At 59.6% G+C, this 25,016-nt stretch overlaps 4 protein-coding genes across 10 annotated transcripts in view; 1 reads left to right on the forward strand and 3 right to left on the reverse strand.

The window, feature by feature from the left end:
* PC (pyruvate carboxylase) overlaps positions 1 to 15,656 on the forward strand; it is a 93,500-nt gene extending 77,844 nt beyond the window's left edge. For both annotated transcript variants that reach the window (XM_081061701.1, XM_081061700.1), the window contains exons 11-22: positions 1,223 to 1,405; positions 10,847 to 10,991; positions 11,360 to 11,449; positions 11,537 to 11,758; positions 12,196 to 12,352; positions 12,921 to 13,161; positions 13,259 to 13,508; positions 13,723 to 13,967; positions 14,057 to 14,236; positions 14,309 to 14,557; positions 14,813 to 14,953; positions 15,032 to 15,656. In XM_081061701.1, the coding sequence (XP_080917827.1) occupies positions 1,223 to 1,405; positions 10,847 to 10,991; positions 11,360 to 11,449; positions 11,537 to 11,758; positions 12,196 to 12,352; positions 12,921 to 13,161; positions 13,259 to 13,508; positions 13,723 to 13,967; positions 14,057 to 14,236; positions 14,309 to 14,557; positions 14,813 to 14,953; positions 15,032 to 15,280 (2,352 nt within the window). In that variant the 3' untranslated portion in view covers positions 15,281 to 15,656. The remainder of the gene's footprint in view (positions 1 to 1,222; positions 1,406 to 10,846; positions 10,992 to 11,359; positions 11,450 to 11,536; positions 11,759 to 12,195; positions 12,353 to 12,920; positions 13,162 to 13,258; positions 13,509 to 13,722; positions 13,968 to 14,056; positions 14,237 to 14,308; positions 14,558 to 14,812; positions 14,954 to 15,031) is intronic.
* On the reverse strand, positions 4,191 to 7,500 carry LRFN4 (leucine rich repeat and fibronectin type III domain containing 4). The gene is made up of 3 exons (XM_081061702.1): positions 7,365 to 7,500; positions 5,587 to 6,945; positions 4,191 to 5,022 (listed from the first exon to the last, which is right to left on the reverse strand). Exons 2-3 carry the CDS (start codon positions 6,933 to 6,935, stop codon positions 4,461 to 4,463), a joined length of 1,911 nt encoding a protein of 636 aa, XP_080917828.1. The 5' UTR covers positions 6,936 to 6,945; positions 7,365 to 7,500; the 3' UTR covers positions 4,191 to 4,460.
* Positions 15,657 to 16,716: 1,060 nt separating the features above from the next.
* On the reverse strand, positions 16,717 to 20,492 carry RCE1 (Ras converting CAAX endopeptidase 1). Of its 6 annotated transcripts, none has more exons than XM_081061704.1 (8): positions 20,187 to 20,492; positions 19,947 to 20,049; positions 19,771 to 19,854; positions 19,442 to 19,520; positions 18,747 to 18,914; positions 18,547 to 18,618; positions 18,222 to 18,284; positions 16,717 to 17,945 (listed from the first exon to the last, which is right to left on the reverse strand). In XM_081061704.1, the coding sequence occupies exons 1-8, from the start codon at positions 20,369 to 20,371 to the stop codon at positions 17,710 to 17,712; spliced, it is 990 nt and encodes a 329-aa protein (XP_080917830.1). In that variant the 5' UTR covers positions 20,372 to 20,492; the 3' UTR covers positions 16,717 to 17,709. The 6 variants fall into 6 exon arrangements, with proteins under 6 accessions (XP_080917830.1, XP_080917834.1, XP_080917832.1 ...); XM_081061708.1 differs by having other exon boundaries at positions 19,771 to 19,850; positions 20,187 to 20,385; XM_081061705.1 differs by having other exon boundaries at positions 17,300 to 17,945; positions 18,222 to 18,263.
* TOP6BL (TOP6B like initiator of meiotic double strand breaks) overlaps positions 20,448 to 25,016 on the reverse strand; it is a gene marked incomplete at its 5' end in the record, with an annotated part of 45,280 nt that continues 40,711 nt past the window's right edge. Inside the window, 3 exons of the mRNA XM_081064302.1 lie at positions 20,448 to 20,632; positions 20,720 to 20,907; positions 22,171 to 22,243. Coding sequence (XP_080920428.1) covers positions 20,573 to 20,632; positions 20,720 to 20,907; positions 22,171 to 22,243 — 321 coding nt within the window. The 3' untranslated portion in view covers positions 20,448 to 20,572. The remainder of the gene's footprint in view (positions 20,633 to 20,719; positions 20,908 to 22,170; positions 22,244 to 25,016) is intronic.

The raw sequence follows: 25,016 nt of genomic DNA on the forward strand, positions 1-25,016 counted from the left end.
CCTGCCTTCAGTCTGAGGGAAGGTGGCTGGCAAGGCAGCACCCAGGAGTGCAGCAAAGAATTGGGGCCCAGATGTCCTAGCCGAGGGGCCAAGCTGAGCAAGGGGACCCGTAAGGGTGAATGAGGGAGTCTGGAGGTGGTTGGGGGCAGGGAGGAGGTTGAGGGGGACCCACCCCCCGCTGCCTCTGGGGACACTTCTTCTCTGGAGACACTGCCTACTCCTTCTCCTCTCACACAGCCATCTGTCCCCTCCCCTCCCTGACCCTGTCCCACGGCTGAGAGCAGGAGCCCTGAGGCCTGCTCGGGTGGCATTCCCTGGCCCCCGTGTCATGCTGGCTAAAATTCCCTCTGGATCCTGTATGTCACCGGTTCTGCCACCGCCTCTGCTGGTCTCTGGCCTGAGCCTCCCAGGAAGCAGGACAGGAGCTCAGGGGAGGGCGGGGACGATTTTGAGACAGGTCCTGGGCTTCTGGGGAGCTGTCTGGGTCCTGAAAGTCGCATAGAGCTGGTAGGCTTCAGGCAGAGAGCTGCCAGCGGGATTCTGTTTCTGGAATAATCTGAGTCTGTAGGTGGGGGCCAGCCCCAAGGGCCGCCGGCTGGCCAGTGGGAGGGCCCCTGATTTCTCTGCCTGCGACCAGGAGGGGGCAGCCCTGCGATGTGACACAATGCTACCTTCTCCCCGCTCCCCTCCCAAGGCCTGGTTCGCCACAGAATATTTTTAGCTGACAGTTCCTGCGCACAGCTGAGTGTTCACCCTTAAATATTTTATTAAGTTCCTTTTTATCGAACACAGGCCTGTGTGCTCAGAAGCAGAAACGTGGTGCAGTGGCTGTCCCAAGGCCCCGAGCTGTTCTTCCACTCCTCCTCTCCTTACCTCACAGGGGTCCCCCTGCTTGGTGCAGGCTCCCCTGCGCCCATCACGGGCTTCACATGTGTGTGCTGCAGTTACCCCCCGAACCTCTGGCCCCACTGTGGGCCCATCTCCATCAGACTATGTGTTTGGAGCCCCCGTCGTCTGTCCCCCAAGTCTCTCTCTGACCCACCGTGCTCCCCATGCCTCCCTCTCGGGGCGCTGGCAGAAATTAAACAACTTCACAGGCCAGAGCTGGGGTTAAGCTGTGGGTGCATTCGTGTTGGCCGCACACTGGTGCAGCCTGGGCCGGGGGCCGAATGTTGCCTCTGGCCTCCGAGCTGGTTCCTGACTCCGCTCACCTCTTCCCCAGGTTTTCCGGAGTGGGGAGGGCATGGGCATCCGCCTGGATAACGCTTCTGCCTTCCAAGGGGCTGTCATCTCCCCCCATTACGACTCCCTGCTGGTCAAAGTCATCGCCCACGGGAAAGACCACCCCACGGCTGCCACCAAGATGAGCAGAGCCCTGGCCGAGTTCCGAGTCCGAGGCGTGAAGGTGAGAGGTCGTTCACATCCCTGCGTCTGTCCTGCCCTTCGCTGCATGTGGACTCTCCGGGCTGCGCCTGGTCACTGCTGCTGCCAGGCCTTCTGTGTCCCTGGGAGTCGGCCAGGGCACCGGCCCTCGGCCAGATTTGGGTCTTCCTCTGGGGACCCTACGCTTCTCCCACCCTCCTGGGTGAGATCCTGGAATGTGTGTAAAATCCATATGCTTCCCTCTGGCAAGTCCGACCCCACAGATTTCGGCAGGGGTGCCCGAGCCTGTGTTTTGTAAAAGCTCTCCAGGGAATTCTTAATTCCGGGAAAATGGGGAGCCCCTAGGCAAGAGCCCAGGCCATATGGTTGAGGTCACTTTGCATAAAGTCAGACCCCCGCCCTCCCTCACTGTCCCCCCACCTGGCCTGGCACGTGCTTCTGGGGCAGCGGGGAAGGGAAGCCGCAGCCCAGAGGCATGAGCAGGGCTGAGGGAGGCCAGGGGCCCCCGCCCTCGGGGGTCTCACAGCCCAGAGGCCAGCAGGAACCCAAAATGCCCACTGGCCTCTTGGTTGGGCTCTGTAGCTAGAGATGAAATCACAGCCACACACTGTCTTGCCTTGAGGCCGGCGCTGCCATGTGTCTGTGGGAGTCCCCTGGGCAGATGCTGCCATCAGACCCTTGACAGGCCTCACTGTGGGAGTGGCCGCCAGGCAGACCCACTCTTCATCCTCTTCTGGGAGTTCCCAAAGGATGGGCCGCCTTGCCTGCTGTGCACGAGCTGTGCAGGGGCGCTGGCTGACGGCCCGGCCCCTCGGCGTCCCCTTCTCAGCTGCTTGCTCGGCCAGCAGGTTGAGGCATGTGAGCAGTGCTGCCCTCTCAGCGCGCCGTGTCATTCCTCTCACCTGCTGACCAAGCGCTGTGGTGTGGCCTGGCAGATGCCCCGGTGGGTGCAGAAGCCTTTGAAGAAAGCGTGTGGGAGGGAGAGTGGGAGGGAGGGAGCCCGTGGGTCTGTGCTGGCTGGCATCTCCCCTCAGGCCATCAGCCCACTCACAGGGATCGGAGCTTCTAGGTGCCAGGGGTCTCTGCGCTCTTCCATGAGGAGCCCGAGGACTCCTGGTCTGCACATGGCAGAGACGTGTCACGACGTCCTGTGCTCAGCCCGAGTTCTTGATGAGGGGGCTTGGTTTTCCTGGCGTGGTGTCCTGGGGCTGCTTCCAGGGCTGGGTAGCCAGTGTGTACCGTCACCCCAGTAGGGAACCCTGCTACCTACCCCGTTGCTGTGTCATCCTTCCTGGTGAGTCCAGCTGTCCCCGGTGGTTGTGCCCCCGGGCCATGGGACCCCCCCGAGCTGTTCGATAGCCTGGAGGGCTCACAAACACTTAGTGTCTGAAGGCCCTGGAGGTGGAAGGGGGATCAGGGTCATGGGGCTACAAGCAGAAGGTGGGAGGCTAGTGCGGGACGCAGGTTCCCAGTTCCTGGGGGCACCAGTGTCCCCCCAAATGTGCACCCACACCAGGCCACTGGCTCCTGCCATGCCTGTAGCCTCTGCCAGCCCTGCACTTGCCGCCCTGTGGCTCTTTGCCCCTCCCCATCTTGCATGTAATGCCTCCCTCCTGCCCTCCCCCCCATGCCCTTGTGGGGCTCATGTGCCCCTGTTCTTCTCTGCTGAGAACCTTGTTCCATTTACTTAAACCAGGATCTCTCATGAGCTACACCCAGGTATGTGTCTGGGGCTGGGAGGGCAGGCACGTGTTTGTCAACACTGCGCAAACCCACAAGTATGTGAGCTTGGCCTGCACTTGTGCACACACACTGCGCCAGCTCTCACCGGGCTGCTCGTCAGAACCAAGCGGGCCTTATACAAAAGCCCCCTGGGCACGTGCACTGTGGCTGGCATGGCCTGGGCACCACTGCAGGCCCTGGGGTGCCAGTGCTCACCCTCCACAGTGGGGGCCAGGACCCTGCATGTTCTCGAAGCATTTGGGTGTGCCTGGCGCTGGGGGACCACGTGTGCCTATTTTCGTGTCCGGAGCACTGATTCCTCCCAGCCGATGCCCAGGCGCCATGATTGTTTGGGGGGTACCAGTGGGGCCCAGGCCGAGGCCAGAGGAAGCAGAGCAAGGCAGCCACGCCTGGACTGTGGCTCCTCGGGCCGGGGGCTAGAGCAGGCCAGTGGCCGTGAGGGTGTGGGCACCCCGCTGGTGTTTGCCCCTTGTGTCCGGCAAAGGAGGTTTAACTCAGTCTTTCCAGACAAGCCCAGAGTGAAGTCACGGGGGTATCTGACCACCTGGGAGCCGAGATCACACTCGGCCTGCAGCACTGACTGGAACCTTCCAGAGGGTCCTGGGCAGTGGGATTCCAAGCCTGTCCCAATCCCTTTGGCGTGACATTTTACAAATCAGATTCCCTGGGAGACGGTGAACAAGGTTGTGACCAACAGGGGCCGTTCTGAGTTGTGTTAATGTCACCGGCCCAGATCCCTTTGCCTCTGGGGCTGTGCCATCCCCCTCCTGCTCCCATGGCCACTGGGCACTGTAGGCTCCATGCTGCTGTGAGGACGTCACAGCCTGTCCACGGCCTGCCAGCAGGGCTCCTCTGCACCTACAGGTGCACGCACAGCTCTGAGGGTCCAGCTCCCGCAGTTCTCTAGGGGCTGGGTCGGAAGGCCCCAGAAGGATGAGGAGGCCCAGGGCACCCCAGGCTGCGCGGGCCGCCTCCACGGGGCTGGCAGCCCCAGCCCTGACCCTGTCCTGTCCATGCACCTCCACCGGCCCCCCTCAGGGAACCTAGCAGGACCAGACCAGAGATTAGCACTGAGGTGTCCCCAATCGTTTTATTATAAAGACAAACAAGACTCCCCCTTGGTGGCTGCAGCCCCTGCCTCGACGGCTGTGAGCACCTGTTGGAGGGCCCTGTCCCCTTCAGGCCAGAACCAGGGAGAGGGCCCCCTGTCCTGCCAAGCACGAGGGGGCCTGAGGTACCGCGGGTAGACCTGGGAGGGACTCCTAGCCGTGCTCACCCACCCAGGCCAGGGGCCGGTCGCCCTTTGCCCTCCGCCCCAGGCGACTCCCTTCCCATCATACCACACTCTCCTCCAGCCTCTCTGCACTGCCCCCCGCCCCCCGGCACCCTGCCCCCAGCAGCCCCCCATGGACAGAGTGGCTCCGCCGGGCCCAGACTCCTCCGAGGCGCCTGGCGTAACCATAGCACCCGCCGCTGTCTCCCAGGTCCAGGGAGCAGCTGCGCTGGGGGCGAGGCGGGGGGCTCCGTGGCGGGTGGGTCTTCGGGGTGGGGCTGGGGCCTCCATTGGTCTGGGACTGGACATGGCTGAGCTTGAGGGGGAGGCGGCCATTCCCGGCCCCCCGGCCCCGAACCAGCAAGGCCACAGTGAAGACCAGTAAGGCAGCCACCAGCACCCCCCCCACAGCCACGGTCAGGGTCCCGCCCAGCACATGGGCCTGCAGGGCGTGGCACAGGGGCGTGGCAGGCAGCGTGGAGAAGTGGGCACAGCCCAGCAGCTTGGTGGCCGTGAGGTCGGAAGGCCCAGCGGCCGGTGACAGGGCCAGTAGGCAGAGGTCATAGTCGGCACCAGGGACCAGGTGCTTCAGCTGGAAGTGGTGGCTGGAGGCTGGGACGATCCTGCGGGCAAAGTCTGCTGGTCAGAGCCCAGGTGTCGGGGGCCAGGCCCTGGGTCCACCCCACACGGCCTCACAGTCCCTGTTACAGCCCACCCTCACCATGCGCCCCCAGACTCCAGCTCTGAACAGCCTCTTCCCCTAGGAACACATGACCTTGTATGTTTAATCAAGAAGGCGGAGAAACCAAGACAGGCATGCATGTGTGGCCGGAGCCAGTGCAGGGGGACAGACAGGTGTGTGCCGACAGGCCCTGCGCGAGCCCAGGAGACCTCACCGAGACAGAAATAACGTGCATGTACGTTGGCCTCGTGCTAAAATACAGCATGGCCGGGAGGCCTGCAGCCTGTTCAGCCACAGGGACAGACCCCTGCGGCACCACCCACCTTCTCCCAGCACTGCCCACCTTCTGTCCCTGCCCTCTGCACCCCAACCCCCCCCCCCCCCCCCCCGCCCCCAGGCAGCTCTGAAGCTGAGGTGGGGTGTGTGGAAACCCCAAGGAGAGGAGGAGCAGGAGGTGGCCCCGCCCTAGAGGAGGGAGCCCAGAGGCTGCACAGTGGGTCCTCACCGGTAGATGAGGGTCTCGTCCTCGCTGCTGTTGTACTGAATTTGGAACATCCACACGGGGTCTGCTGGCCGCCCTGGCCCCCAGCTCACCAGCCCTGAGGTGGCGGTCACCTCCGTTACCTGCACGGCTGGCTCAGACTCTAGTGTCCCCTCGCCCTCTGCAGCAGTGCGGGCCGAAGCAGCAATGTCCGAGGGCCCTGGCCGGCCCCCTTCAGTGCTGCCATTCCCGCCATGGGGCAAGGCCAGCACCCGGAGCTCTACACGGGCTGTGGCCTCGCCGGCAGGGTTGGTGGCAATGCAGGTGTAGCCCCCTGCGTCCCCAGCGTTTGTCACCCCAATCTCCAGGGTCCCATTGGGGAAAGCTCGGGCTCGGGAGGAGTTGCCGACTAGCCGGTCATCGGGGCCGACCCAGTGCATGGTGGGTGCAGGGTCACCGAGGGCCCGGCACCGCAGTGTGGCCCGCTGGCCCTCCAGCACCCAGAGGCGCTGAGTGTGGCGGGCAATGAGGGGCGGCTCACAGGAGAACTCGCCCTCGGGCACGGCCCAGAAGTAGCGGCCAGCCAGGCCTGGCGGGGAGGCACAGGTCTCTAGGTCGTCGGGCCGGGCCAGCCGCCGCAGCCACAGCAGCTCACAGTTGCAGTGCAGGGGGTTCCCACTGAAGCTGAGCACCAGGGGAGCGGGCGAGGCCTCGGCGTCACGCCCCCGGGAGAAGAGCGGGTCGGGGGCCAGAGTGGCCAGACGGTTGGAGGTGAGGTCAAGGCGGGAGAGCTGGCTGAGTTGGGCGAAGGCGCCCGGGGGCAGCGCGTCAATGAGGTTGTGGTCCAGGTTGAGGGTGTGCAGGGCAGGCATGGCGCCGATGCCAGCCCAGGGCACCTGCCGCAGGTTGTTGTAGGACAGGTCCAGGTCCTCCAGGCTGTCCAGGAAGTCGTCGAAGGCCCCCGGTGCGATGCGGCCCAGCTGGTTGCCGCTCAGGATGAGGTGCTGCAGGTTGACGGGCCCCCGCAGGCTGCCGGTGCCCAGCTCCACCAGCCTGTTGCCGTCCAGGTGCAGGGAGCGCAGGCTCTCCAGGTCCCCAAAGGCGCGGGCCCCAATGCGAGTGATGGCGTTGCGGGACAGTGTCAGGTCCACCAGCCCTGTCATGTTGCGGAAGTCTGGTGGCCCCAAAGCCTGGATGAAGTTGTCAGCCAACCGCAGCTCCACTGTGCGCCGGTCCACATTGGGCGGCACGAACAGTAGGCCTCGGTGGGCACAGAGGGTGCTGAGCGACTCAGACAGGTTCTGGCAGACGCAGGGCAGTGGGCAGGCCGCCGCTCCACTGGCCAGCAGCAGCAGCAGGAGCGGTGGGGCCATGGTGAGTGCCCTGCAGGGAAGGGCCCAGGCCCAGGCCCAGGCGGGGCTGCTGCAGGTGCTCACTGCGCCCCGAGCCCAGTCCCACGGGGGCGGGGTCAGAGGCCCAAGGGGCCCCCAGGGCTGAGGGAAGGCTGGGGCCTTCAGGTCCAACCCCCCAGAGTAAAGATCACATCTCCCAAGCAGTTAGGGGGAGTCCAAGCTCTGGGGACAAGGTGAGGCCTGAGGCCGGAAGCAGAGATGGGCATGAGCGCAGGGAGGGTCCCGGAACTTCCTTTCCCTGGCGTCCCTGGGATCGCCACAGCACCCCCACTCCGCGTTGTCCCCTCCCCCATCAGGTAAGGTGTCCCTCAAACCCCTCCTTTGGCCCGTCGCCCCTCCCCGGCCAGTCCCCACGCTGTGCCCTGCGCGGAGGGGGACGGGGGACCTCACCTGGTATCCGTAGTTCAGGGGGCGCGGGCCGGCCTCCCCATGGGCCCCGCCGGCCCCCACCGACTCCAGGTGGCTCTCCGGCGGGGGCGAGGCCCGGGGCTGACCGGCCGCCCGCCGGGCGCCCTCCGGCCCATGGCGCTCGGGCCCGCAGCCCCGGCTCACTCGGTTCCCGGCACCTTTTCCCGGCGCGGCTCGTGGCGGCGGACAGGCAGGCGGGTGCGCGCCGGCGAGCACGCGCGCCGCGGACACGCACGTGGAGGGCGGACGGGGAGGGGCGCGTGGGGATCCACCCGGGCTGGTTCCAGAGGTCACGGGGACACGCGGCCACTGCAGCGCCCACGGGTGGCTCCTGGTCACGCCCGAGGCTCGGGCCGGCGCAGGCCCGCCGCGCAGGCCCCCGGCGCTGCCGCAGCGCCCTCGCCCCGGCACAGGCGCGCGCGCCCCCGGGTACCCTGGCGCCCCGGCATCCTGCACCGCCCGGCGCCCGCCGCCGCTGCGCGAACCGTCACTCTGCAACCAGCCAGACAAAGCGCCAGCTCCCGGGCCCCTTCACCATCTCTCAGAGATGGGAGTCTTTGTCACATGTCGCTGGGCACCCTCCCCAACACACCCACACATGCCCACACACCCACACGTCCCCGCACCCAGAGGCAGGGCCGGGCGCAAACCCGCTCTGTTGCTGGGACCCTCGCTTCACAGACACACTCTGAAGGTCATAACCGTTCTGCATCACCGAGTCACGTGCAGGGTCCCCAACACGCACGGGGCCCTAGAGGGGGGGCTTGGGCGACGCCCCCGTCGAGGCTGCTGCGTGGTGGGGCCGCGAGGGCTCGGCTCCGGGCTGGCGCCGCGCCCCACTGCCCGCCTCTCCCTCCGCCTTCCCAGGCTCCCCGCCCGCCCTGCGAGCTGGGAGCCAACCGGTCTCCGCCTCCGGTCCTATTGGCCTGTGCGGCGCGGCTTCCCAGCAGGCCGGCGGAGGCACGCCGTTTAAAGCCGTGCGTCAGTGGTCCTCTTCGGGCCCGCAGCCCCTCCCTCCTCTTCTGACCCCTGTCGGGCCGTTTCCCTGGGAGAGCGGCCGTGGATTAGCCTGGGTCCTCGGAGAAGGGGCTCCTGATGGGGGTGGGGAGGTACCGGCTTCCTGCCTCGGAGCTGAGGTTTGGGTGGGAGCTCAGACCAGGTGGGGGCACCCTGGTCCTTCCTAGTGGTCCTCCCAAGTAGGATACGAGGGAAGGTACTTCCCGCCCCCGGGGGAATCTCCTAGTCCTCACGCTACCTGGATCCGCCCCCCCTTCCCTTCCTTTCCCTTTCGACCTGATTCCTAAAGACCTGGTAGGTGGCAACTCAGGGAAACAGACCGAATTCGAATCTTGCCTGGCACAACAGGTAACCTTGGCAAGCTACTTCACCACGGAAACAATTTCCTCATCTAGGCTAAGGGGTATTAATGGTATGTACTTCGGTACCACATGGGGTGGGAGGAGAGGAAAGGTCAGCCTGTGAGGCGCTAGGTCACCCGGCAGCTGGAAGCCTTTCTCACTGTTGCCACTCCCCAGGCTTCAGCCGTTGAATTTGTAACATGAAAACATTGGATCCTACCCCGGGCTCAGCTCTTGCTCAGTGGCGTCAGCTAGTTCTTGGTTCCTGTTCTGCCCATAAAAATGTTTTCATTCACTCTAAACATACGTGTTTGCTGGCATCCAGCACGTGCTGCCTGCCCTGTGCTGGTGGTGGGGGTACATCAGGAAGCAGATGGGCCTGGTTCCGGCCTCATGGAACTTACAGCACAGTGGGGATGACATAGCCCCCAAAATTACAAAGGGGGAGAGAGCTACAAAAGGGAAATGCAGGGTTTGACGGGATGGCCTCTAAGGATCTTTCTCACCCGTGTGGCTTTAGGTCCTTTAGATGGTTTAACTGGTATCTTCTCAAATGCCATGCCTTGGCCTAGTGGAAATACCCTTTAGGAGGGGCAGGGACTAGTTTCAGGGACAAGCTGACCGGTCCCAGCAGACAGGCAGGAGGCAGTTTTGGCTGGGTCCCACTCTGCGGTGACCACTCGTGTGATGCTGGTGGGGGACGCACCCTTGAGAGCAGCCACAGGGACCAGCAGCCCATGTTGGGCCTGGAGCCCCTGTTGAAGGTGCCAACAAAAATCTGGAATGGCTCACACACGGAGACGCCTTCTCTGAAGTGACAGCCAGCACTGTAGCCATGTGGTCACAGGCACACAGCCTCATAGTCATGGGGCACCTGTCACAGTGTTGGTTTCCAGGCTCCCGTGGAGCCTCTGGGTTGGACTTGCCCTGCCCCAGCTTCATCCCATTACGCAGCCATTTACTGAGCAGAACTGAGGGCCCATGTGCACAAAACACATGGATACAGGTACACCAGACAGCACCCCCCCCCGCCCCAAGAAACACTTGCAGGTGTGCAAGGAATGCAGACAGCAAATGATGAGCTGTCCGACAGCTGACCCCGTGGGGGCCTCTAGAAAAGGGAGCCAGCTGTGCTGTGAGGGCAGGAGATGACAAAGGCGGCTTGAGCTCAAGACGTCCAGGAAGAGCTTACCAGGCAGGGGCAGTGGTGTGGAGTGTGAGAACGCAAGGCACGTTTGGCCTGGCCAGAGCTGCCCATCGTAGAATCGCCCAGCTTGGCCAGTGAAATAGGAGAGGGTGGTGAGGGTGATGGGTCATGGGTTTTGGTAACTGGGTGGCCAGGCACCCGCCAGAAGGCGGAAGAGAACAGCGTGAGGAAAGCTGGTTTGGGACTTGGTGAGCTTGTGTGAGGGACCCACAAGGAGAGAGGCCCAGGAGGCATTTCCACGTTGGGGTCTCGGTGAGCTGGAGGCCGGGTGAGGCCCTCCAGGGAGAGCGCTGTATGAGCAAAGGCCTAGTGACAACCCTGCTGACTCCATCCTGCAGGAGTGAAAGGAGCGCCCAGTGGTGACCAGGGAGGAGGAGAGCAAGATGTCTTGCAAGCCCAGGGACAGTGTCCAGGTGGAGCTGTGAGCAAGAGGATGGGCAGGTGCCCATGGACTTGGCCCCGAGGAGGGACCTTGGAATACCATTGTGGCTGGTTATGTGTGTTGTGGGGGTGGGGGGCTGTGGAAGGCAGGGGCCTCTTTTAAGTGTGGCTGGGAGGCTGGGGATGTGGCTGCTTCGTGCCACGGCGCTGTGGGAAAGGCCCAATCCGGTTCCTGTGCTGTGGGAGGTGTGGAGGTGCTTGTTTTCAGATCCCTGAGGAAGGAGGTGGGAGTCAGCACATGATCTGGGGTGAGCAAGGAGGGAGGAAGCGGGCTCAGCCCCGACAGCTTAGGGGACTGCCAGAAGCGGGGTGCTGGTGAGATGGGGAAATGCGCCTGCACAGGAACGTGCTATCCTGGGGAACTTGGGAAGCTGCCGGCCCGGGTGCCACTGTCAGCTGCTTCTCCTTTCCCCGTCCTGCCGCCTGGTGACACCTTCCCACCCACCTCTGTCCTGCAGACCAACATCCCCTTCCTGCAGAACGTGCTCAACAACCAGCAGTTCCTGGCAGGCACCGTGGACACCCAGTTCATTGACGAGAACCCGGAGCTCTTCCAGCTGCGGCCCGCGCAGAACCGGGCCCAGAAGCTGCTGCACTACCTCGGTCCGTCCCCGAGAGTGCCCTCCTGTCCCCTCCCAGACAGAGGCCTTGCTCCTGGCCCCTCGCCCAGAGAGCTTCCTAGCACCCTCTGCCCCTGCTCTCAATCTAGTCCTCTTCCTTTACTTTGCCCTCCCCACCCCGCCTACCCTCCTTGCTCCTGAACTCAGAGACCCCCTTTTCTGTCCACATGGCCCTCAATAGGTCCCCACCGCCTGGACCCAGGAGGGCCTGGCTTTGGGGAGGACGGGCCAGCTGGAGAGCCGTGCATCCTGGAGGCATCGCCCCAGCCCTGAGCCCACCTCCTCTCACTCCTGCCCTCGACTCAGCTTCTGCCCAGTCTGCCCTGACCCACTACCCACTCTCCCCCACAGGACACATCATGGTGAATGGCCCGACCACCCCGATCCCTGTCAAGGCCAACCCCAGTCCCACGGACCCCATTGTCCCTGTGGTGCCCATAGGTAGGTGAGACCCATTCTGCCACCTCTTGGGGGAGACAGAGGAGGCTGCTGTCTGCAGAATGGGAGCTAATGCCGGGTCTGCCCTAGGCCCGCCCCCGACTGGTTTCAGAGACATCCTGCTGCGAGAGGGGCCTGAGGGCTTTGCTCGAGCTGTGCGGGGCCACCCGGGGCTGCTGCTAATGGACACAACCTTCAGGGATGCCCACCAGTCACTGCTGGCCACTCGTGTGCGAACCCACGACCTCAAAAAGATCTCCCCCTATGTGGCCCACAACTTCAGCAAGCTCTTCAGCATGGAGAACTGGGGAGGTAGGCCGGAGGGCTGGACGGTGGGCAGTGCCTGGCAGGAATTGAGCACCCCCAGTGTGATCAGGCTACCGGGGACTCGCAGGAGAAGCTAGAGGTGCTTCTAACTTGAGGGAACTGGTGAGGACTAAATAAGGCAAACAGTGACTGGTGCCCACTCTGGCCAGGCCTGGAGCGAGGCACGAGGTCACAGAACTGAGACCCAGGAAGCTCAGGGTCAGCGGGGCGACACGTCTTCATTATAGCACAGAATTGGGGGCACAGAGGACACTGAGCCCGAGCTGCCCTGAGATCAGTGAAGGGAAAGGTGTTGGGGGGTCTGAGTGGGAATGTGAGGGACCCTGAAGATAAGCAGGGCCTGGCATTAGGCCAGAGCTGCAGGATATGGTGGGGTCCCCGGGACATTTGGGGCTGACCTGGGACTCTTGGTCCTTGCGCAGGGGCCACGTTTGACGTTGCAATGCGCTTCCTGTACGAGTGCCCTTGGCGGCGTCTGCAGGAGCTCCGGGAGCTCATCCCCAACATCCCGTTCCAGATGTTGCTGCGGGGGGCCAATGCTGTGGGCTATACCAACTACCCCGACAATGTGGTCTTCAAGTGAGCTCGGGGTCGGGTGGGGTGTGGGGGAGACACCACACAGCAGGTGCCAGGCCACACGGCAATGGCCCGGCTCCCACAGCAGGCTCCAAAGAGCCTTCCAGTAGCTGCACTCGGTAGGGGCTATTTGGAAATGTCAAGTGCAGAATTATAGCTGGAGAACTGGAAGGGCTTCTACCTCATGGGCCAGTGGAGGCCCCAGGAAGGCCGGTGACTTGTCCCCAGCCTGGGTGTAGGGCTGGGGCTGGGACCTGGCCTCAGGACTCCTTATTCAGGGCTCTTTCTCCCTCATTCCTTTGCAAAGCAAAGACTGGCTACTACTCCTGACCTGGGCCCAACCAGCGTGGACAGCTCTGCTCTGTGCCCAGATGCCTCTGGGGCGACCCTGCCCAGCTCAGGCTGCCCTGGAGGCCACACTGGTGCCTGCCCCCCACACTGACTCTGGGTCCCATGCCCCGTCAGGCCAGACCCTAAGAACTCATCGCCCAGGGGCCATAGATGGTCCAGGAGCCAGAGAAGGAAGTGTGTGTGGGGGGGAGCTAACCCCTGGGCCCTCCTACCCACTCAGGTTCTGTGAGGTGGCCAAGGAGAATGGCATGGACATCTTCCGGGTCTTTGACTCCCTCAACTACCTGCCCAATCTCCTGCTGGGCATGGAGGCCGCGGGCAGTGCTGGTGGCGTGGTGGAGGCCGCCATCTCCTACACGGGTGACGTGGCCGACCCGAGCCGCACCAAGTACTCGCTGCAGTATTACATGGGCTTGGCCGAAGAGCTGGTGCGAGCTGGCACCCATATCCTGTGCATCAAGGTGCCTGGGCCAGCCCACCTCTTGGCCTCCCTACCACGTCCCCCTCCTGTCCCCCACAGGCACAGTCCCCTTCTTACCATCCCGTCCTTTCGCACAGGACATGGCAGGGCTGCTGAAGCCGGCGGCCTGCACCATGCTGGTCGGCTCTCTCCGGGACCGCTTCCCTGACCTCCCGCTGCACATCCACACCCATGACACGTCAGGGGCAGGTGTGGCAGCCATGCTGGCCTGTGCCCAGGCTGGGGCCGATGTGGTGGACGTGGCAGCTGATTCCATGTCCGGGATGACTTCACAGCCCAGCATGGGGGCCTTGGTGGCCTGTACCCGAGGCACTCCCCTGGACACAGGTAGGAAGGAGCAGCCCGTGGCCATCCCCCTTTCAAGGCCACGCCCCCACCTGTCCCATGGAGTCTGGAGGGTTCTAGAATTCACACCCTTGCCTGGCCATGCCTTGCATCACCCAAGTCTGAGGTGGGACCTGAGCTGGCCCTGGGGTCCTGGAGCAGCAGCTGGGCGCTCGGCACATTTCTAAGCCCTCCCCTACCTCTGACCTCCCCGCAGGGGTGCCCTTGGAGCGCGTGTTTGACTACAGTGAGTACTGGGAGGGGACCCGGGGACTGTATGCGGCCTTTGACTGCACGGCCACCATGAAGTCTGGCAACTCTGACGTGTATGAGAATGAGATCCCAGGGGGCCAGTACACCAACCTGCACTTCCAGGCACACAGCATGGGGCTGGGCTCCAAGTTCAAGGAGGTCAAGAAGGCCTACGTGGAAGCCAACCAGATGCTTGGCGATCTCATCAAGGTAAGTAAGCCAGGCCGTCGTGCCCCTTTCCCTCACTTCTGGGTCTTTATAAGGAGCCTGGCACCTAACGCACGGGCCCTTCTCCTCAGGTGACACCCTCCTCCAAGATCGTGGGGGACCTGGCCCAGTTCATGGTGCAGAACGGGCTGAGCAGGGCAGAGGCCGAGGCCCAGGCAGAAGAGCTGTCCTTCCCCCGCTCCGTGGTGGAGTTCCTGCAGGGCTACATTGGCATTCCGCACGGGGGCTTCCCGGAGCCCCTTCGCTCCAAGGTAGGGAAAGCCAGCCAGGGGCGGGGGGCGTAGGCGCAGGCGCCGGGCCTGACGCTCTGCTGTGCTCCCCAGGTGCTAAAGGACCTGCCGCGGGTGGAGGGGCGGCCTGGAGCCTCCCTCCCTCCCCTGGACCTACACGCCCTAGAGAAGGAGCTGGCAGAGCGGCACGGGGAGGAGCTGACCCCGGAGGACGTGCTCTCAGCGGCCATCTACCCTGACGTCTTTGCCCACTTCAAGGACTTCACTGCCACCTTTGGCCCCCTGGACAGCCTCAACACCCGCCTCTTCCTCCAGGGACCCAAAATCGCAGAGGAGTTTGAGGTCAGTGGCTCTGGCACCCATGTACACCCCCCGGGCCCCGCCCCCACGGCCCTAAGGACCCAGCACACCTGGAGCAGTAGACTTTGGCCTGGCTGGCACCAGGCTTTCAAAGCCCTGGGTGCACCAAGTCCCCTTGGGCGATGGAGCCAGGCCTGTACGTAAGGAGCTGAAGTCCAGGAAGGGGGAACTTGCCTGGGACTGGGTGGGGCTGCTCTCCCCCCCCGCCCCCCCCTGAGCTTCCACGCGCTGCCGCAGGTGGAGCTGGAGCGGGGCAAGACCCTGCACATCAAGGCCCTGGCCGTAAGTGACCTGAACCGGGCTGGCCAGCGGCAGGTCTTCTTCGAGCTCAACGGACAGCTGCGTTCCATTCTCGTCAAGGACACGCAGGCCATGAAGGTATTGTTCCCCCTGTGCCAGCTGGCTGGTAGGGGCAGCGGGGCCTGCTGTCTCACGGCCCTTCTGTCCTGTCTGCAGGAGATGCACTTCCACCCGAAGGCCCTGAAGGACGTGAAAGGCCAGATTGGGGCACCCATGCCTGGGAAGGTGATAGACATCAAGGTGGCGGCAGGGGCCAAGGTGGCTAAAGGCCAGCCCTTGTGTGTGCTCAGCGCCATGAAGATGGAGACTGTGGTGACATCACCCATTGAAGGCACCGTCCGCAAGGTCCATGTAACCACAGACATGACACTGGAGGGCGATGACCTCATCCTGGAGATTGAGTGACCTTGCCCCCGACTTGCGGCCCGCCGTCCCTACCCCAAGCCCTCTACAGCCACTGCTGTCAGAGCCGGCCCAGGCCAGCCGGGGCCTGGAGGCAGGAAGGCCTGGCCCTGGAGCGCCTGTCCTCAGCTGCTTGTGGCAGGACACTTCCTTCCTGCGGTGGCCCTTCCTTCTCCAGCCATCTATCCTTTCTCTGCTGGTGGACCGTCACTCATACTCACCTCTTGCCAAATAAGGGTCCTATCCTTGCTGGAGACTACAGGTGATGTTACAGGTGGGCCTAGGAGCCAGGAGAGCAGGTTTAGGGGTCCTACCCCGTGGGGGGAGACCCAAGCCCAAGTCCTGAGAACTTGGCCAATAAAACTGGCTTTCCCCTGTCTCCTCCGCTGGGTCCTTTGCAGCTCACCCTCGTGCCACTCGGCAAAGTGCCTCTTGGACCCCCTGGGCCAGCTGTTATTTTCTTCCTTGGAGGGTAGTGAGGATGACAGGAGTGGCCTTGGTTTAAGCCACTACTGAGTGCCTGCTGTATACATACCCAAACAGGATTAGCTACTTGTCGCTGAGAGTCTGGGGGCCAGGTGAGCCAAACGGGCTTTTCTAAGCACTTAATACCAGTTAACTTAGGCAATCAGCCTACGCCCATTTTATGGACACAGAAATGGAGTCACAGGAAGGTTAAATAACTTGTCGAGAACCAGCACAGCTAGTAAGAGGCAGAGAGGGTTCAAATCCAGGCTGTCAGTGGGTTTGCTTTCCAACCACACTGCTTTCTTTACCTTTTAAACCCAGGGCCTACCTCCCACCCCATCCATTCAGGACTGGACACAAACAGGCACCACCTTCCGGGAGGCAGGCGAGATGGTGTGGGAACCTCGGGGTGAGGATTCTGCTGGGGGGTTAGTGACACTGGACTGAGTCCCAGGCCCTAAGCCTGCCCCCCCCCCCCCAAGCAGCTCTCAGGAGAATCGTAATCCTGAGGCCCAGTTCTCTCACCTTTGGAGAGGGACAGCAACCCTGCCTGCATCACCACTGCTGCCCCCCATGGGGGAGGTGAGGATGGGCGGGGGGGTCAGTTCCTGAGCAGAGGAGCATGATGAGGGCATGGAGGAGCAAAGCCCATCCCAGCAGTCTGCCAGCCTCCTCTTTGGATGCCAGGATCCCCAAGGTACCTTCCAAATAGGCCCATGCTCACCCTTCTCTGCCTCTCTGCCAGCTGCTGCACAGAACTTCCCAGCAAGGTAGGTGTATGACTGTCACGATGCCCTTTTAGATCCAGGTGAATAGAGTTTACAGCCAACCTGGGGGTGCCACAGGAAGTGACTGCACATCTGTTTCCTTTCTTTCAAACACCAGCCTCAGGGAAGGGGACTCAGGACACCCTCCCTGAGTCTGGAATGGGACCTGAAACCATTCTGAAAAGAAGAGCCTGTAGAACGTTAGCAGGTTCTAAAAAAGAATCTGTTACAGTGTTGCTCAGCAGGGTCTGCTGTTCTCAGGGCTGCAGCCTTTGTCCCAGGCTCCTCCAGGGACCAGACAAGCAGCAAGGTGGCAGAGGTCCGAGGTGGGGAGAACTCGGAGCTGGTTCGTTTTCCATTTTGGATCTATTTCCTCTTGTGTAATATGAGGCTGGTAGACTTTGGGGTCATCCTGGTGGGGGCCTCACAGTGGAGCCTCCACCGTGTCCGAGGGTACAGGCTGGAGGCTCCATCGCTGGGGACAGGGCCCTGCATTCCATTTCCTGACACTGGTAGCAAGGCACAGGCCCCAGGATGAGCTGGGCCCACACCTGGTACCTGCAGTCCCAGGCCCACCTGTTAGGACGTGGGGCCTGGCTCAGGAAGCAGGCAGCTGTGAGACCCAAGGCAGCCAGAGCCTTGCTCCCCCATCTTATCCCCTACTCTTGGGAACTGTCCCTACCAAGCTGACTTGCTCAGAGATTAGTGTTCAATGTGCTAGGACAGGTGGTGGGCACACTCCCAAGAACCCAAATAGACTAAATTCCCAAAGGTCCAAGGCCATGTTACCCAAGTTAAATCTCTTTAATATCCCAATACAAAGTTCCTGATGCAAAAAGACAATGAGAAAACCCTGGGAAGTTGGGGGGAGGCGTTCTGTAAATTGCACCCCCAGCAGCTTTTCAGGGCAGCGGAGCTCAGAGAAGCAGCAGTCCAAAGTGAGGAGGGGGGTGCTTGGCTCCTGGGACCTTGTCCCCTCACTCCCAGCTGCTCCTCATCCCTTTCGAGAGGGGCTGCACCCTTTGGATATCCGCTCCTTTCTCTTGGTCCCTGGGATTCAACTAGCTCTGGCTTCAATCCCCTACAAAATTCCTGAGATCTCGGGGACGCCAGCCAGCTCCTCCCCTGCAGTCCCCCTCGATGGGGAGGGGCTTGGGAGCCCATGAGAGTTCACACGCGTGTGCACAGGAGCAGGGGTCAGGAGCACAGAGGCACCTCTGAGTCCCCCGCCCGCTCCAGGAGCACACACAGGGGGAGGCTGCCGTAGAGCTTGGGGTCTGTGAGAGGCTGGAGCAGAAGCAGGAAGAGTCCTACACCCAGGGCGTAGCCTGCCAGCAGGGGCCGCCGCTGGGGATGCTCCAGCGCCGCGCACACCGCGGGGAAGCCCATGTAATTGCAGAAGGAGTGGCAGAGGACCGGCCCGATCAGGTGTCCTGGGCGGGGAGACAGCAGCGCGTGGAGCAGCCCCAGCACCCTCCCGGGCCTTTCCAGGGCCAACGACCTCATTCCCTGACAGGAGATCGGCGCCCCGCTCATCCACCCACGCCAAGGCCTCTGCTTCCTTCCATCGCTCAGACCTCACCAGGCTGAGGGCCCAGGGACTGAGGTTTAAGAAACCAAAACTTGTCGCTCCTAGAGCAGTCTTCCCATTCTCCCCTCCCTCCTGTGGGCCAGAGCCCCCCGAGACCCGAGAGAGACTGAGGACCAACCTGTACGGATGAAGAGGAAAGCAGTGTAGGCACCGAAGACAGCTGTGTAGGAGAACTGGAACGCTGGAGACGGGGAGGCCGCGTAACCACACCTGCAGGCTCTTCCTGTCCCAGCACTGCACACCCATCAGCCAGAGACATGCCCTTCCCCCTGGGGGCGGCGGCTGCTGCCCCAGCACCTCTGGCTGTCCTACACCCCAACTCCCATGGTCAGCACCCCTCCCATACTATAGCCCTGTTCCCAATTCTCCCTCCAGAGTGGCGACGGGGACACCCTCACACACCCTAACCCAGGATGGCCCCAAGCATGCTCTCTAGGACTCACCTGCAGACAAGATGATGCTCCCCACACTATTCTGGCGGAAACGAAGCTGCTCAAAAATGTGGTGAAAATGCGCTGGGAGGAAGGTGAAAACCACATCACCTTCTGCTCGGCCTGCCCTATAGGCCCTACCCTGGCCCCGAGCCCCACTCTCAGCTCTCATGCTGCAAACATCTTAACAGGACCAGGTTGGACAGACTCACCGACTCCAAAGAAGAGCGGGCAGGTGAACACGGCAGGGCCCAGGCCGGTACACGGTGCTAACATGGGCAGCATGCAGGCCCGGAACACCAGCTCCTCTGTCAGGGGTGCGATCACTTGGTTCCGCAGCCAGCGCATGTCTGTGAGGCAGCGGGCCCAGGAACGAGGGGCTAGGGTGGGATTCAGGACAAGCAGTGAGTTACTAGCTAGTGAACAGAGAAACCTGCAGGGCCCCAAAAGCCCCTCTCCCACAAACTTTTCCCGGTCAAACTCAGATTAGGTATCAATAATCCTGAGAAGAGGTAAACATCGAGCTTGGTTTATGAGACCCAGACCCATAAGACAACATCTCAAGAGGACTGAACAGGAAGGCATTCGTAGCTGAGGCAGGATATCCTGGATGTGAACTTGGGAAACATCAAAATCTGCCCGAGACCAGCTCTGGTTTGGGGAGCCAGAGGTTAGGGAAAGCAGGGGACAATGCTCTCTACTCCACACCAAGTACTGCTGGGGTTCCTAGGGGACTCCTTGGATATCAGGGGCCCACTCCTACAGGCCACTTACTACATGTTCCCCATGTTACTGACGAGGAAACACCACATCTCACATCTCACAGACAGGTCCCACCGTGAGACGGATGTCTGCCTTTGTCCTGGGCTGCCTGTGCCTACCTTTTCCCTCAGCCCCGAAGACTCACCTAAGACAACCTTCAACCCGTCTGCCAGGTCACAGGGGCAATCCATAGAGAGCTGCATCAGTGGGCCCAGAAAAAGGATCTGAAAGCAGAAAAACAGGAGCAATCAAAGGAAAGGCTTAAACCATAATCCACTGCCCTTGCCCAGACAAGGCCGCATGAGACTTCAAGTTTCCTGTTCTCTGCCAGGATTGCCCGAGAGCCTCCAGCCATCTCACAATTCCTGCCTCCCATCAGTCAAAAACGACACAATCAGACTAAGAAAAAAAAGTAACAAAAAGAAGCCTCATGCTAATAACAAGAAACAGGAGGGAAGATAAAGCAGGACTCACCATGGTCAGTAGCAGGGGCAGCAATGCTGCTGGGAAGATGCCCTCCAGCCTGAAGCCCATCAGCGTGAGCAGGGATGTGCCTGGCTGAGCCACAGGAAAGGGGGCATCAGTCTTGCTCCCTCCCCCAAAGACCCGGGACCTCTCCCCTGTTGCCCTCTGCCCCGCCTCCTTCGCACCTGGATGCCTGTCACTTCCCTCCAGAGCAGCACGCAAAGGGGCGACAGACTGGACACCACCAGGACACTGGTGAAGCGCCGCTTGATGACGGCAGGGTGGTCCCTACGGAGGAGGCCCAAAGTTCAGGGGGCCCACAGCCGCCCGCAGACGGCGCGGCCCCGCCCGCCGCTCGCCCCAGCTCCGCCCGCAGCCCCGCCTCGCGGAGGCGCGGGTTCCGGCCGCGCGCGCAGCCCCCGCACCTGGGCAGCTCGCTCTTCCAGACGTAGAGGCTGCCCACGTAGGAGCAGGCGAGGCTCAGGCAGGAGAACACCGACACCCAGCAGCACAGCCCGGGACCCGGGCCGCCCAGAGCCGCCGACTCGGACTGCCGCTGCGGCCGCGACACCGACAGCAGGCGCAGCCCATCCCCGCCCAGCGCCGCCATCGCGCCCGGACCCGGCGCCTGACAGTGACGCGACCGCGGGGCGCGGCCCCGCCTGCCGAAAACCCGGGTGACGTCATCCGGAGGCGCGGGCTCCCGCGCCCGCCCTCGACTCCGCCCGCGACACTGAAACAGACCCGGTGCGCGGAGTAGCTTTATTGAAAAACAGACAACACGTGGTCCCGGCGCGGGAGAGGGCCTGGCTCAGGGCGCGGGACTCAGCCACTCCGACAGGTTGGAGACCTCCTGCAGCCACAGCGCGTCCTGCGGGAGGAAGCGGGCCGGGGCGGTGAGGACCCCTGGGCAGCCGCCGAGTCCCCGCCCTCCCCTGCGCGGCCCCCGCGGGGTTACCTCCTGGCTCCTCCCGGCGCCCGCCCCGCTTCCGCCAGGGGTCAAGGACGCCTCTGGGGGTTCCGTGCACTGCCCGGCACCCTCTGACGCGCTCGGGCCCCCGGCACAGTAGAAAGCCTGCGTGTCCTTCCCGACCTGGCGGAGGCTGCCTTTCTTGAGCCTCTTGTTTTCCACTTGCCCGCTGGTCCCTAGGAGAAAACAAGCCCACTCATCTGACTTACACAGCCCTGTGCTAGAAAGACCCTTGGGGAAACCGGGGTGAGAGGGAGGAGCTGGGGCCCGGCTCTGTCAGCTTTCCCACCTGAGAACCCTTGCGTCAGGTCCCGTCCAGATCAAAACCCGGCAGCTCCGGGCCTCCAGGTTTAGGCTGAGGCTGCAGAATGGTTTTAGGGTCTCCCTTTCCCCCCTGAGCTGGGCCTGTGAAGGGGCATCTGGGATTGTTACCAAGGCCTCACTTGGGACTCGTGCCCACTCAGTCACTGTCTGCACACAGATTCTTCGCGGCGTCTGCACTATCCAGCAGCTCCCTCCCTTCCAAGCTCTGATTCCCCTGCCGGAAAGCTGGCTTCATCTCTCTCTCCCGTTGTTGCTCACGCGGCATTGGGCAGTGCCTATAGACAACCTTCCTGCTATTAACTGATTCACTTCTTCAGATTTAAAGCACTGTTGTCTGAAAGTGCATTCCCCCTAGTCTCGCTGTGATAGACAGACTGGAGCCAGGCTGCCTGGATTTGAATGCTGATTCTTGCCATTTACTAGCTGTGTGACCTCTAGTAAGATTATTGACATCTCTGGGCCTCAGTTTCCTCATCTGTAAAATGAGAATAACAGTACCTATATCTTATGGGATTATTTTAAGAATTTAGAGCATTAATACATTTTAAAAATTCAGAATAGTGCCTGGCACTTGCTCCATACAGGTTCAGGCACCAGAGGCAATGGTTATTTCCAGACAGACACACATACATACGCCCCTGCCACTGCTGGCCCTGAATGCTGTTTAAGTATGTGAGGGAGGGGGAAAAGACTTCAGTATAATCACCATCACACACACACACTGACACCTTCACATAACACGTCAAGGTTGAGATGGTTCTGTACCCAGCAGCAGCCTCCAGAACCTCAAACAGAATAGTAACCAAGACCAGGGTGAGCCGCTGTAATGACACTAATAAGATGTGAAAGAACCAACTGGATTCCTTCCAGTGTCCCAGCCCACCAAGTGCATCTATCTGTCACTGCACAGACTAGGTGAGAAATTTCTAGTCCTATCACACCAGCTTTTGGGATGGAATGCCTCCTGCTGCCCCAGAACACCCATAATGGCAGTGGGAGCCAACCAAATCTCAGAAGGACCCTGTTGTGGTGGAAGGTGCAGTTTGAAAGGCTTTAGTCCTGTTGTTTACTTTTCAGCTTTGATCCAGAGCTCACCTGAAAAGCTAAAACCTTACCTGCAAGTAGCTCAAGGCTGCAGTTCTCATGTGCGTCCTCTGTACTCTCTGTATCATTTTCCTCTGGGAGCAGCTGTTTAAAAAATTGTAAGTTCTGTTAGTTTTGAGTGAGCCCCAATGAGATAGGACAATTAAGTTCACGAACGTACTGCAACGATGTTGCTAACCTTTTTTGATACCAGAGGGGTTATTCCTTATGACTTTGTACCAACTGGACAGTTAACCAAGTTTACTATTTGCAAGTGCTGAAAAGGCTGCGTGATAAAGTTAGACAACCTGAACTTCATGGCTCTTGCACATGACAATGCACCAGCTCACAGGGCACTGCCTGTGAGGGAGTTTTTAGCCAGTAAACAAATAACTGTATTGGAACACCCCACCTACTCAGCTGATCTGGCCCCCAGTGACTTCTTTCTTTACCTGAAGCTAAAGGAGATATTGAAAGGAAGATGTTTTGATGACATTCAGGACATCAAGGGTAACATGACAATAGCTCTGATGGCCATTCCAGAAAAAGTTCCAAAATTGCTTTGAAGGGTGGACTAGGTGTTGGTGGCGGTGCACAGCTTCCCAAGGGGAGTACTTCAAAGGTGACCGTAGTGATATTCAGCAGTGAGGTATGGAGCACTTTTTCTAGGATGGGTTTGCGAACTTAATTGTCACACCTCCGCTTGGTGGCTTTGTTTACCTCACAGGGCTGTCTACTCTCACAGGCAACTCCCCTTTACTTCCCGGCTCCTATGACTCCCCCTACCTACTCCCCAACCTTCAAGGCTTCCGTCTGCTGGGGCCTTTGCAGCTCACCCCAGCATTTCCTTCCTCCTCTGAACTCCAGTCACTCACCTACAGTCTGCCCCATTCCACAGGCTCTGAAGTACACACTGCACACCTGTTCATTTGTATGTGTGGATGTCCATTTTCTGTGTCTTAAATTCCTTGAAAGGTAAGGTTCATATGCCTACATCTCTTTACAGCTAGCATAGTACCTTGCACAGGGTAAATGCTCAACAAATGACTGGGTCAAACCCAGGAAACCACAGAGCACCATTTGTAGTCTTGGTAGCCTTTCAAAGCTCTGCCACACTCAGTTCAATTTAGACAGAGAAACAAAGGTCCTTACTAAGATCAGAACCCAATCCTGCTAGCTCCTTGTTTTTCCACAAGTGAACAAAAATAGACGCCTTCTTCATCAAAATTCAATTTTTTTGTGTTTCAGTGGACACTATAAAGTGCAAAGTCAACACACAAGACTGGGAAAAATATTTGCAAATCATATCTGATAAAGGACTTGTATGCAGAATAAAGAACTTGTAATTCAACAATAAAAAAGAATAACCCAATTAAAAATTGGTTTGACAAAGGATTTGAATAGACATTTCTCCAAAGAAGAGATACAAATGGGCCAATATGCACATGAAAAGATGCTCAATATCACTAATCATTAGGGAAATGCAAATCGAAACCACTATTCCACCCACTATGATGGTAATAATAATGATATAATAATAATAGAGAATAACAACTGTGGGTGAAGATATGAAAAAATTGAAACCTTTATACAGTACTGGTGGGAAAGGAAAATGGTACAGCCAATTTGGAAAACAGTTTGGAAGTTCCTCAAAAAGTTAAACACAGTATCCTATCCCCCAGCAATTCTACTCCTAGATATATACCCAAGAGAATGACAAACTCGTCCACACAAAAATGTTCACAGTAGCTTTATTCATAATAGCCAAAAAGGCGAAATAACACAAATGTCCACTGCCTGATGGAGAAGACAAATGTGGTACAGTTCTTCCTCCCTTGATCCAGGGTTTCGCTTCCCATGGTTTCAGTTACCTGAGGTCAACTGAGGTCCAAAAAATTAAACAGAAAATTCCAGAAATAAGCAATTCATAAGTTTTAAATTGTGCACCATTCTGAGTGGCGTGATGAAATCTCACACCGTCCTGCTCCATCCCATCCGGGAAGTGATTCCTCCCTTTGTCCAGTATGTCCATATCCATTAGTCACTTAGTAACCATCTCAGTTACCAGGGTGACTGTCGTGCTATCACAGTGCTGGTGTCCAAGTAATCCTTATTTTACTTAATAAATTAATTAAGTGAAAAAGTGTGCATGTATAAGGAAAAACAGTATGTACAGGGTTTGGTACTCTGTTTTCCCAAAAATAAGCCCCAATTAAGATCGTCATCCAGATGGACGCAATTAGTACGTTATGACGATGTTCCAGAAGATGACATGACTGTATTTGAATAAATGTACATTGTTGTACATGAAAAAATAAGACATCCTCTGAAAATACGCCCTAATGCGTCTTTTGGAGCAAAGATTAATGTAAGACCCGGTCTTATTTTCGGGGAAATATGGTACTATCATCTATGGTTTCAGGATCCACTGGGGGCCTTGGAATCGATGTCTGTGGATAAGGGAGGACTTCTATATATCCATATAATGGAATATTATCCAACTATAAAAAGAAATGAAGTACTATTACATGTTACAACATGGATGAACCTTGAAAACATTATGCTACGTGAAAGAAGCCAGACACAAAAGGCCACTTATTGTATGATTCCGTTCATATAAAATACTCAGTATAGGCAAATCCAGAGAGATGGAAAGAAGATTAGTGGTTGCCAGGGGATGGAAGGAGGGGGCACTGTGGCTGTAAATTAGGTACAGGTTTTCTTTTTGGCATAATGGAGATATTCTGGAATTTAGTAGTGATGGTTGCACAACATAGTAAATATACTAAGACCACTGAATTGTACAATTTAAAGTGGTAAATTTTGTGGTACATGAGTTACATATAACTCAATAAAAAAGTAGATGTTCTAGGGGGCG

This window comes from Rhinolophus hipposideros (genome assembly GCF_964194185.1).
Source record: "Rhinolophus hipposideros genome assembly, chromosome: 10".
Lineage (NCBI taxonomy): Eukaryota > Metazoa > Chordata > Mammalia > Chiroptera > Rhinolophidae > Rhinolophus > Rhinolophus hipposideros.

Excerpts from the sequence above, each read along its gene's own strand:
- LRFN4 (XM_081061702.1), bottom strand. The coding sequence starts at position 6,935 with ATGGCCCCACCGCTCCTGCTGCTGCTGCTGGCCAGTGGAGCGGCGGCC. Across the intron at positions 5,023-5,586 it reads GACGAGACCCTCATCTACCG|GATCGTCCCAGCCTCCAGCC; the intron begins GTGAGGACCCAC and ends CTTTGCCCGCAG.
- RCE1 (XM_081061703.1), bottom strand. The coding sequence starts at position 20,371 with ATGGCGGCGCTGGGCGGGGATGGGCTGCGCCTGCTGTCGGTGTCGCGG. Across the intron at positions 18,915-19,441 it reads CGGGTTGAAGGTTGTCTTAG|CCCCTCGTTCCTGGGCCCGC; the intron begins GTGAGTCTTCGG and ends ATCCCACCCTAG. Across the intron at positions 18,327-18,546 it reads GAGCATCATCTTGTCTGCAG|GAAGAGCCTGCAGGTGTGGT; the intron begins GTGAGTCCTAGA and ends GTGCTGGGACAG.